Source organism: Melozone crissalis, unplaced genomic scaffold (genome assembly GCF_028551555.1).
Source record: "Melozone crissalis strain CALT ecotype California unplaced genomic scaffold, PUWL_Pcris_2 ptg000019l_1, whole genome shotgun sequence".
Classification (NCBI taxonomy): domain Eukaryota; kingdom Metazoa; phylum Chordata; class Aves; order Passeriformes; family Passerellidae; genus Melozone; species Melozone crissalis.
In genome coordinates, this window is record NW_026535797.1 from 21,137,618 (window position 1) to 21,150,466 (window position 12,849).

General features: G+C 37.6%; 1 protein-coding gene across 3 annotated transcripts in view; it reads left to right on the forward strand.

Moving 5' to 3' along the window:
• The window catches only part of VCL (vinculin), a 54,551-nt gene that overhangs the window by 26,029 nt on the left and 15,673 nt on the right, over positions 1–12,849 (forward strand). For all 3 annotated transcript variants that reach the window (XR_008483056.1, XM_054277421.1, XM_054277420.1), the window contains exons 5-11: positions 1,842–1,964; positions 2,223–2,383; positions 8,102–8,192; positions 8,958–9,105; positions 9,978–10,131; positions 11,032–11,207; positions 12,190–12,380. Coding sequence is in view for 2 of the 3 variants with exons in the window: in XM_054277421.1 (XP_054133396.1) it covers positions 1,842–1,964; positions 2,223–2,383; positions 8,102–8,192; positions 8,958–9,105; positions 9,978–10,131; positions 11,032–11,207; positions 12,190–12,380 (1,044 nt within the window). In the remaining variant the exon portion in view is untranslated. The remainder of the gene's footprint in view (positions 1–1,841; positions 1,965–2,222; positions 2,384–8,101; positions 8,193–8,957; positions 9,106–9,977; positions 10,132–11,031; positions 11,208–12,189; positions 12,381–12,849) is intronic.

Below are 12,849 nucleotides of genomic sequence, written 5' to 3' on the forward strand. Positions count from 1 at the left end.
TAACTCACACTTGGAGTGGTGGAAGTGATGGGTAAGTGAGGAGCTGCTGTCTCTATCTCTCCATTGCTCTAGAGGAAACCTACCATCAATCTATGTCATCTGCTGGTTCAAATGCTTTAGCTTCAGCATGAAGTAGCTTAAGTATTTAACAAATGCATTCTGTAAAATCGAGATGTGGTGGTGGTAGTGTCGGAAGATGTTGGAATTAAAATTACACTGAACTAAAGAATGCTTATATAAAACCAGCAGGAATCTAGTTAGTGTTTTTTATTTATAAATACTTGTATAATGTGGCTAGGTGATAAATGAAATGACTAAGAGATGTCATGGCACAGGGCATGTTTATAGATTGTCCTGTTTTTATTTAAAGTGTATACTTGACCTTGTTTCTAGATGTGGAAAAACTTTGAAGTTCCATATGGAGGTATAGTGTTCTCTAAACTTTAATTTCCCATCAGAAATTACTTTCAATTAAATAGTTTTTGCCTTGTTTTGAAGAGGAAATGATAAAACAAAAGGGCAATCTTCTCTTTCCCTGAAACTTTTTCTTCAACTTGGTATATACACATTTAGTTTCTCTGTGGTTATTGTTTTACTTATCTTTAAAATGGAAGTTTTCCCTAAATTCAGTTTGCTCTGTTGGGCTCAGTTACAAGTATTTGGCTCTTTTCACTGAACCTCACATAGATAATTTGCTGTTACATGTGTATGCCAGAGATCTTGGGTTAGTGTCTTAGTTTCTTACAGTGAGGTATAGGCTTGTCATCTTAATTGCAAATAATCTTCTCTAAACTCATGGTATTGTGAATAAATAGTGAGCCTTGTGCTTCTGGAATGCTGTAGAAGCTCTGTCTTTGTCTGAGCTGGCTGCTGCTCAACATCTGCAGCCCATGCCCACAAAATGTAAAGCCCAGAGTCCTTGTAGTTATATTAATGGGCATTTGAACTGAACCATCCATGTGAGTACTGAATAAATAACAGGAGTATCAGCAGGTACACTTAAAGTCAAGGAAGTGCTTACAGGGTTTATGCTGGAACTAGAGAGGGGAACATGATTACCTATTAAGGCTTTTGTCATTTAAAAGGAAATGTGGTTCTGCACAGCTTGCCTCTCTGTGCTCTCAGTGTGAGGATCCTACTACTTTCAGTGATGTCATGAAACAGTATTAAGATGCTAACCAGCAGAAAGGTAATTCAGCCAAAGAATATACAGCTTCCTTCCAGTTCTATACCCTGGAGGAGAAAGAGTAGGAGCACAACAGCACCAATTTAAATAATCTTAAGTTTTTGTGAAGCTGTGTCTGAAGTTTCCACATGCACTGTGTGATAAACCTCACAAGTCTTAGCTATTGCTCTAGAATAAATGGAGTTCTTTACAGGCTTCTAGGGTACTGAAGTATTTCTAGCAAATATGAAGTGTAAATAAATAAGTTCTTGACCTCTGCTAGAACCTCCAAGCAAGCAAACAAAATCCTGACATTTCCTTTTTCTGTCCTTCACTTAAGCCATGAATCAAATCTTAAAAGATGACACCCTCCTCCTGCCCTTTTAATCAGCTTCCAGTGTTCATTAAGTGACTTCATGTCCTAAACCTGTAATTTCAAGTATTTTCCTATTTTATTGATAGGATTTTAAATCAAGAATTTTGAGTAGTCTTTCTGTTTTGGCAGAAAGTGGCTAGTTTTTGAATAGGTGACTTCTCTGAAGTATCTGGAATGTGTTTGAAGTAACAGCTGCTAATATAAAAGTTTTCAACTTCAATATAGTTTTCATCAATCATTATGCCTTATTCTTGTTTTGAAATCTCAAGTGTTTTAATGTTCAATTACTTCAATCTTTAGGAATGACAAAGATGGCCAAAATGATTGACGAGCGACAACAGGAATTAACTCATCAGGAACATCGGGTTATGCTGGTAAACTCCATGAATACAGTCAAGGAGCTATTGCCAGTACTTATTTCAGGTATTTTTTGCTTTGTTCTTCAATACCATTCTGAATTATTGTTTTGAACTGGAGTTCCCATGTTTTATGTTAATTAAAAATAGTCTTGACATCTGTAATCAATTGCAAGTAACTGTGCTTCTTGTAATAAAACTACAATCTCTTTGAGATAAAATGATCCAAGCAAAAGGAAATGTTCCATATAAAGACAGTAGAAGGCCAACTTGACCACTGATTGGTCTTGCATTTACCTTTTTCTAATCTCTGGTATTTCCACAGCTATGAAGATTTTTGTAACCACAAAAAATTCTAAAAGCCAGGGAATAGAAGAGGCCTTGAAAAACCGCAATTTCACAGTAGAGAAAATGAGTGCTGAGATAAACGAAATAATTCGTGTATTGCAACTCACTTCCTGGGATGAAGATGCCTGGGCAAGCAAGGTATTTTCATATCAACATTTGTATGTAGAAGTCTAGTTTTTGTCTACTGTGTTTTACCCTTTTAAACTTGTGCTTCTGAGACCACTGAAATATTGAGCTTTCTCTCAATAAGCAAAGTTAAACTAGTGGGGTATTTGAAGGTAATTCAATGGTTTACTGCAACTCAGTGGTGTAACAGAAGACAGATTTATTCATGCTTTAGTTTCAGCATCATTAGGAAGTCCTGGAATATGGTATATTCCACTCAGAGAAGTATGTTTTCCCTATCTATAACTACCCTACATAATAATTTTTGACATAGGAAAGTTTGGTATAAAAGTTACTGTTCATTCAGCTGGTCTCATAAGTGAGATTGAGATTTTCCTTCTAGATCCTGCCAGAAAAGATAGGCTGCTGTTGTATTCCTTGTGCAAAAGGCTTGGAACTGAGAAATTTTAGTCAATTTTGGGGAATTCCTCCTTGAACATTTGCCCTGTTTCTCCCTGACCCATTTTTATTCTGGACATGAGAGTAAATTTCAGGGTTTTGTCTTATGTCAAAACAAAATCTGTTAGATTGAAGAGGCTTTCTGGGTAAGTTTGATGCCTGGGAAAGTGGCTTATATACAGGATTGGTTCTTACACCTCAGTGTTGAGCTGTGTGAGTGACTGCAACCACTTAACCTGGAGCTAATTGCTGCTCTGAAGTGATGCTGAAGTGTCTAGAAGACTGTAAAGCAGGTCTGACAGAATCATAAGTGTTCTGGGCTCACAAATAAATGCAGCTGCATAACTGAAATTCCTGCCAAGTTATTTTTGAGTACTTGGGGGTAAATTGCTGAGGATATTTCTTAATGGTTAATAATATGAGCAACAAATAAGCATAAATGTCATGGAAAACTTACTGAGACCTGAAGCCAGACTAGTTAGTAAACAAAGTCTAGCAGGAAATCTAACAGTGATGTAACCAAGATGTAAAATCACTTTGGCCTATGTTTTTTGGCACTTGACCCTTAGTTTGCCTCTTGATTTATTTTGTCACTATCACTTCCTTATTATGACTACTGTATGCATCTCTGTTTTTGTTGTCCTGTTTCTTACCCTTTTCTCACCTTTAGAAGGTAAGCTTTCTTCCACACCCTCCACCTCTCCCTTGCACTAAACCCAAAAAAAGCATGTCTGTGGGATTTTGTGCTGTGTGCAGACTGTGTGCTGTGCAACTTCTCTGACTGCCAGCTGTGGCACTGGCATTTATACTTAGGGATATACACACAGTTTAACAAAAATCATAATAGCTCTGTCTGGCTGTGTGTAGCATTGGCTGTCACTGAAAATGGTAATTGCAAGCTGATCTGCATCAAGACTCTTTCTGAATCTGATTAGAGTTAGGGCAAGATTTTACAACGCATTCTTGCTGAATGCTTTTGTTAGTTTATGAGTCTCTGTAGTGACAAATAAAGGGTCCAGTCATGCAGGAACCAGCTTTCTGCATGGCCAGAAAGCTTTATTAAGTCAGGAATTTTGTCTATTCTATAGTGTTTTACCCATAGCCTTCCTTCATTTCAGATGGTTCATGTTCTTTAGGTCTAGGCTTAAAACTGCAGTCTTGCATGGGTACTTTTTCAATTCAATTTTATTTTTTGATTTCAGCTTTCCTGTATTTTATGAAATATGAATACTGTTTTATTTTACACAACAAATGTGGAAATTTTTGTGGTGAAGAAAAATGTCTATTGCAAGGAGTTGGCAATTTAGGCTTAGGAAACTCTTATTCATACTGCTGGTGAGGCAGATTAATAAAGGATTTAATTAAGAAAACAGTTGGTATATTAGCAGTATTTCCTAATGGAAACTATTGGTCATTATGCTTAATGCATGAATATGTGTGTGGATTAGTATAATCAAAGTATCATTCTGTTCTGAACTGAGAATTTTTAAATTGTATTTTGGTTTTGAATTAAGATATCCTGATAATTTGGAACTGTAACACTGGGCATTAAACAGTGATGACAAAGCATTTGAATTGAAAAATGCAGTGGGATGAAGAAGAAAGTAGTTTGCTGATAGCCACCTATCACGGACATGATCCTGTATTTGCACACATATGTAACAATTGACTAACAGTTGTTATTTTGCTAGGGGGAAGATGGAGCTGTTTAGTTGTAGTTGAGGTCACTGTTGCATGCATTTTGTGCCTGGTGGTGAAAGAAAAGATTTTCCCCATGCTTTTAGGAAATAAAGTAAGGTGTTTGGGGATGCCCAGCCTTGAATTTTTATCTGTGTAGTACATGCTATTGCTGATGTTGGACTTAATGTTTATTATTCTATCTTAAGTTATTTATACCTTGAGTTATCACAATCTGTCTAGAGACAGTGGAGAATGAACAAGGTGTGGAGCCAAAGTTGTGGGTTTTGTAGAGGTTGTAGCTGTAGGTAAACTATTTTGTTGGTCTTTCTGGACTCTGCACATTACTATTACTGGATTGCAATAATCTCTGTTTACACTGGATTTTAAAAATAGTATGGTGCTTTAGAACTGAAACACTATTCTTGGACAAAATCCTGGGGAAAAGAATTGTATCTATTTTTTCATTCATAGCTTTGAACTTTTTTCCTTGAAGTTTTTGTTTTTCAGAGGAATTTAATTTTCTCTTGCATATTGTTAGTGTTTATTTTAAAATGAATTTCCAGTAATACTCAATTCAAACATCTTTCATTTCCATGGAATTGGAGGAAGTTAACAGTCATAAGAAGCTGAGAGATATCTAATGGCTTGCAGGATTGAACCCTGAATGGTGACTAAGCTATCTATCTTGCCAGAACACTGGCTTTGCCTATTTCCTCCAGCATTGCCTTCTTTGGTCATGAAATGCAGATATCCTTAGACTAGACCACTTTATTGAGTCAGAGGTTGTGTTTTACATCCAGCAAGGAATTGTGTAGGATTTATTTTGCTCTTTTGCATAGCAGAGCCAATACTACCTGCTCCCTGAATGAGCTCAAAATTCTTGGTAGTGGCAGAAATGATGCACAGAAGTGTCTTCAATAATATTTGCTTTAGGAATTGGTTTGGAACAAATCCAGCTTGCTCTTTTCCCTTCAGACAGTGTTGTCCTAGTTGTTTAATTTGAGTAACTGAAATAGTTTACCTCTTCTGAAAATGCAATAGTCTGATTTTGTTAATAAACTTTCTTTTGGTAACAGGGGAACTATTGGCAGAGAGAGGAGGAAAAGAATCAATTTTTGCTGATAAAACTGTATAAATTTTTTTTGCAAAAGAGCAGTAGGATTAAAAGAAAAATTTGTGCTTGGAAACGATATTCCATTGGCAAATCCCAAAGAGTTAAATTTTAAACATATTTAGCTGTTTAGGGGAGGAATAAAATATTTAAACAGCTATGGAAATTGAGACTATCAAGACACTTTCAAGCAGTGAGACCTTGAGCAAGTTGCTGTGTTTTTTTAGATGGAGTGTTTGTGCTTTTGTCTTCCTCCTTTCTTAATAGCCTAAATAGGTTGGTGAGTCCAGACCTTTGAGTATGGCTGTGCCTTTGTTGCTTGCCAGGTATCTGACACCAGACACAGCTCTGGCAGACACAAAGGGCGGTGCCAACAACCCTAGTTAAGGATGCATTCTAGTTGTCTGTTGCATTATTCAGCTCCCTAAAATGAAAACTCCAGATCAGGCTATAGCTGAGAGGGATTCCTTGGGCTGTGTAGACGGGGAATTGGTGCTTTAAGAGCAGTTGTCTTAAAACACTTCAACTGCTACCCTAGGATTTTACCAGATTTTTTAAATAGGAAAAGGGGACATACGCAGAGGAGCACAGGATAGCCAGACTCACCCTGCAGAGCAATCCACTTGTGTAACTCCATATGACAGGGCAGATGGATCCTGTTGCTGCTGGGACAGTGCTGGCAATTACAAAATCATGAGTGCAAAATCTGCAACACCTATGATTTTATCCTCAGATATTAGACCTCAGATTCAGAGCTTTCTATATAATTCTGCTGAAACTGCAACTCTGTGGGCAGCTGAGACCACACAAAAGCCTGTGAGAGTGAAAAGGGAGGGGCAAAGACAGTTTTCCCAACACTGCTTTTCTCCACCCACTCCTACCATCTCATTGACACAATAAGAAACATCTGTTGCCTTTTTAAAACTTCAGTTAATTGTTTCAAATTATTCTGGGTAGACAGGTCTGAAATAGACCGTTCATTTCAAGCTAAAGTAGCTTCAGCCTGACATAAACAACAGAAAACAGGAACACCTACCTTCATAGGCAGTAAGATTTATAGATACATTTGAATATTCAATGAATATTTGCCTGTCTCTTAGCATACATTGAATGCACAATTAGTGAGCTATAGAGAAGATAACTTTTAAAATAATGTTCCCATCTCCCACCCCTAGCTGCATATCCGACCTTTTGGAAGGTTTTTCAAACAGGTCCCAACTGAGTTTGGAGAGCCAGTTTGTAGATTTGAGACCCAGTCATCTAGGTGAAAATAATTCTGCTTTTGGTGCTCTCTCTCAGGCTGTGATTTAAGAGCCTTTGAAAATATTCAGCTGCATTGCATGACATTTTAGAAAATTGCTTGCTGAATTATATTATAGCACCTTATGAATAGCTGACAGACTAATATGCCTGAATAAAAATGCCAGAGTATTACTGTTGTATGTTTGAGACTAAGCATGCAGAATGAACAGCTCCACAAAATGTGGCATTTCTTCAGTGTTGTCAGGATAGCACATGCTATAGCAAGGTACTGATCACTGATGGTAGTAGGCTTCTCTTCAAAAGCATTGGACATGGGCACTCTGATTCAGAGGCTACATGAGAGCCAAGCTTCTTTTTGTCACCTCTATACCATTCATGGGATCTTAGATGCATTTCAAATCACTTCCATGACATGTGTGGTAAAAAGCTATTTTGGCTTTTCCACAACTTCTTACTTAGGTACATGGTACTGTTTTCATCGTCCTTCCATTTGTGTAAGATGGAAAACTTGTGGCCTCTAGTGGAGGGATGGCACATGAACAATGTGCAGACTGTGCAGAGAAATCAGAACTGGGAGGTTGTTTCCCCTGCAGCCAGAGGTGTTGGATAGTAGTGGCATAATAGTGAAAGAAACAGCTCCTTTGATGATCCTGGCAGAGGAGTTCAGAGTTTTAAACAATCACATGTAAATACATGTGTTTATCTCCAAAGACATTCAGCTCCATATCTGAGACTTTCAGAAATTAGCTGGTCGTCTTCCTTTTCTGTAAACAGTAACTGTTTGACTTTAAGCAGCAGAGCACGTGAGAAATGCAGATGTGCCGCCTCTTGTGCTGAAGTAAGCAGTAAAATTCACTGGCCAATTACCAGATATTGATACTCCAATTACATCACAACTCTTCTATGTGCCCTGATGTAAAATGGAACTAACTCCAAGATGTGTGCTGATTAGAGCTCCAACTTTGGAAATTAAAGCACTAGTAAATAAAGAAATAGAAAAACCACTAAAATTGCATGCATAATTTTTGCATTTTGAGTGAAATGAAAATGTCTGTTCTAACTGGAAAGAAGCAATTTTGACCTGCTAGTTTGAAAATGGGTTTTGAGCTGCTTATACGAATAGGTTTTTATTAGTAGACTCTGCTTTATAGAATCTTTGTCAGCTTTGGTTGCATTGATTACTTGTTCTTTGATATTTTTGTTTTGAGTATAATTTTGCTGGTTTCTCTTTTGTAAAGGACACTGAAGCCATGAAGAGAGCTTTAGCCTTAATAGATTCAAAGATGAATCAGGCAAAAGGTTGGCTGAGAGATCCAAATGCACCTCCAGGTAATATTTAAACACAAACAACAGCATAAAGTATTTTGATTTTTGAAGGTCTCATTTTTTCTGTTGTTTAAGACAAAATCGTCTTTAAGCATTAATAGCCCTTACATAGTGGATCATTCTGAAGGTACCTGTATTTATTCCTTCCTTTAGATACTGGGAATTGAACAAGATGTATATAATGACCTAGAAGGCTTTACTTCTTCTAAATGGTCTGAAATATATGTGTTCTGTGGAACATACGTGTTCTTCATTTGCAGTCCAGCAGTAAACCCAAAAACTTAGGATTTGAACAGTACTTAATTGTAGCCATGGCTGATATTTAAAATCCCTTCTTTTGTATTTTCAAATTTTTATAACTTGAGATTTCCCTAACAGAATCTCTTTAAGTGTTTTTCTTTCAGTCTTGACATAAAATTTTTAGTATGAGTATCTGCCATAAATATGCTTAATTGCGATCACCTTTACTTATATACGGGGTTTATTTACCTTTTTATGTATCTTTAAAGTAAACAAAACTCAATAGAGGCCTGTTCCATTTGGATGTTTAAAGACCTTTTTAAATGGGCTTCCTCTGAAATCAAAACCAAACTAATAGAGTTGTAAAAGTTGGATGTGAATTGTTGTTTTTTTGGTGTATATCTCCATTTTTGGTAAATGTGCTTTCCCGACTGAACCTGATGCAGTTCACGTGACATGATGATATCAGTTTTCTCATACATGTGACAGAATGTCTTGTTTGCTGTACTGACTGAGCCTGTGCCTCAGGGGATGCTGGTGAGCAGGCCATAAGGCAGATCCTTGATGAAGCTGGCAAAGCAGGAGAGCTGTGTGCAGGCAAGGAGCGCAGAGAGATCCTGGGCACCTGCAAAACCCTGGGGCAGATGACGGATCAGCTGGCTGAGCTCCGGGCCAGGTACAGCTCTGCTCGGGCTGGGCGCTTCCCAGCTGCTACTGAAATGTTTTCTGTTTTCTGTTTCCCTTCCTAACCTGTAGAAAGCAGGCCAGAAGTGTATTTTGCCTTTTTTACTTCAATTTCTTCTTTTCTGATGAGAATATGTTTTAATAGGAGAAATGTTAATTACATAATATGATGATTAGAATTGCTCAAGTAGATAATTCTGACTTTGCTTGCTGTCTAACACATAACTTTCCTCCAAATTAGGCAGAAAGGAATATTTAAAGTCTCCTCTTAAGTCTGTTCTCCAAAGAGGATATACTCCAATTACTGTAAGATACATGGATATTCTACTTTTTAGGTGTTTTTTGGGATGTTAGATCACATGTGGTGGTTATTGTTTATCCTTCACTGGCAAATTCTATTGAACTTTGTGTCACGTGATTGAGGCAGCTAAGACATTTTATTGTCATACTTATTTTCTTAATTGACTTGCTGTCATCACTTAGATGTAGGAAGACTTTAACTCCTGCAGATTCTGACTGTCTGCAACAGTCTGTAAATGAGGAGAAAAGAGGCCTTGTCCTGGGTACATTAATGGAACTGTATCCTTAAATAACTTTACTTTTTGACTCTTAAAAATGTTTATTCCTCTGAGATTGCTAAGTGTCACATTCTGGAATACAGAAAAGTTGTTCTTAGTTTTATCTCTACTTCTGTTCCTCACTTATTTTTTGTTTCCTTAAGGAGGAAACAAAATCTGATTAAGTACCATATCTCTTGCAATAAATGCTGGGAATAAGCATAAACAGGTTTTGTTGCTTCTCGACTAGAAAACAGCTTCAGTCAGTCCTGAGCTGAATCTGTGGTGCTCTCTTTGTCTCGGGCAGAGGACAGGGTGCCACCCCCATGGCCATGCAGAAAGCCCAGCAGGTGTCCCAGGGGCTGGACCTGCTCACTGCCAAGGTGGAGAACGCAGCCCGCAAGCTGGAGGCCATGACCAACTCCAAGCAGGCAATTGCTAAGAAGATTGATGCTGCTCAGGTACCACTAGGGATTAATAAATCTTTTAGAGCTGTTTTACTGAACTCCTGTAGTTGTTTCCAAACAAAACACAGTTACTTGATAGGAAGAACATAGAGGGGACACTTGCTTTAACAAAGAAAAATCTTAATTTAGTGATTTACAGCATATGGTGAATTTTGCTTCATTTGATGATCTTTTTTGGTAACTTACTTGGTATTGCTAAAAATTTCAAGGTTATTAAATTAAAATGATGGAACACCCTAAATTTGCATATAAACTAATCTTATTAAAGAAAAGAATAGAAGGGTTTTAGATGGAACAGACCTATTTGTGGATAAAACCAGAGCCCTTTCTTTGGCCTCTGTTTTGGGAGTGGAGTTCAGGATTTAGAACTGTATGTTAATGAAGCTGCATTTTCTTTCAATCGATTCTTTATTTTTGTTAGTCTTAATGTCCCTCAATGGTCAGTCTCTTACCCAGTGATGATTATGATTATCATCAAATAATATACCTTATCTAAATGTGTATATGTGTCTATTATCAATATATAAAGATACATTAATATTATATATGCATCAAATGAAATGGTAATGGGACTTTTTAGAAAAAGCTCTGTGTACCACCCTGGGCTCAAGAGCATCTGTTTTCATTTTTTTCTGAAAGTCACATAATCAGTTTCTAAAGGCAGTGATTCAATTTTACTTCTAAAATACTGTTGGCAGATGTTGAGGGGAGAGACAGAATGTAAAATCTTTGGGTAGATTTTATCTAGTTTGACATTTTTTTCAAAACAGAAAAACTATGAAGCAGTAGAATAAAGTTTTGAAAGCTCTATTGGTATTTTCTTTCCCTATAAAATAGCGTATAGAATAAACAGTACTTTTTGTCTTCACTTGAACACAACTTCTTTCTGTTAAGAATTGGCTTGCAGATCCTAATGGGGGCAGTGAAGGGGAGGAGCACATTCGGGGCATTATGGCTGAGGCAAGGAAAGTTGCAGAAATGTGTGAGGAGCCTAAAGAGAGAGATGACATCCTTCGTTCCCTGGGGGAGATCTCTGCTTTGACAGCCAAGCTGTCAGATCTGCGCCGACAGTAAGTGTTTGTTTCATCACCACTGATTGATTTATTTCAATTACTTTCCTGTGCAGTTTGCAATGCTGAGCAAGATCAGAATATTGATCATTAAAATAAACCCTTTTAAGTTATTCAGCCTAGTGATTTCTATCTCAAAGCCTAGCTTGCACTAGCTTCCTTAAGAAAAAGTTAACCAGATATGGAAGTATTTTCTTTTTACTGCCTATGGAATATTTGAGGAGGAAACTGAAGCCAAAAGTGAGCTTGTTTGTACTGTTGAAACAACAAGGTAAAGGGAAATACAAGTTTATGCAGATGGGTGTCATGACTGGTTTTTGCTAAGCACTTTACTAAATAACAAGGTGGAATATCTACCACTTTGATCACTGTCAGTGTTCTAAGTTGTAACTGCAAACTATACAAAAGATAAGCCTTTCAGAAATTCTATTTGTGTATCAGTTTTGCGAAGAGGCTGCTTGAGAATGGAAGAGGGGAAAGAAACTGTTATTGTACAAATTGTCATCTTCACCTAAGGCTGGTTGCAATACAGCAATAGATGTTTTTCTTGCTTCATTAGTGAGATGCTTTAATCAAGTTTTCATTCAACTTTAGCTGCTGTAGGTCTTAATGTGCTACCTTTTGTCAGATTTGTATATAGCTTTTGCTCTGTGGCTGCTTACTCTTCTGCTTGTGATCTGTGTGGCATGATTGCAGTTGCTCATAAGACAGCCATGGAAATGGGAAATCAGTTCTTACACCAGTATTGGCAATGCCAGTCTATGCCTTCCCCCACCTCAGTGCTGTGCTGAACAAATGTAATGTCCAGGTTCCACAGCAGAGAATTGCTCCTCAGAGTCTTAAGCCAAGGGTCGAATTCAACCTTATTTAAAAATACTGAGGTCCTTTTATTGTGTGTCTTCCTGCTGAAATTGAGATAATCTGTAAATGATCTTTCTATGACTACACTGTTTTGGTTTTTTTTTTATTTTTAAATCCTTAGTGGGAAAGGTGACTCTCCTGAGGCCCGTGCTTTGGCTAAGCAAATAGCGACATCACTTCAGAATTTACAGTCCAAAACAAACAGGGCTGTAGCAAATACAAGGCCAGTTAAAGCGGCTGTCCATTTGGAGGGCAAGATTGAACAAGCTCAGAGGTGGATAGACAATCCCACAGTTGCTGATAGGGGAGTAGGTAAGTGTTTCTCTGTGATTTCCCCCCCCCCCCCCCCCCCCCCCCCCCCCCCAGATTTAGAATCAACCCATCACCAGTTTTTGTGGTGGAAACTACTGCTCCTGAAATGTGAGGATGCATTGAATCTTCACTGGCGTGGAGAACGTAGAGTTATAGCTAAGTCCTGACTGCAATTACCAAATTAAGCTGGCCCATGATTCTCTTTGTGTTCTTTCCTGAAGAATGGAAGAACATGTTCTGCAGAGAAAACAAACTTAAGATTGCTCCTTGCTTTCCTTATTATGCAAATACTGTATCTCAAATTTGAATTTATACCTACTCCAGCAAATTGAGTAATTAAGTCCTTCTGAGAAGAGAAAAACGCTCATAAACCTGACCTAGAAGTATCACTTCTTGTATGGTTTTTGGGTTATCTGAGGAGAATGCTAACAATTAAAGAGAAGGGGGATCTGATAATCTCATTTTACTC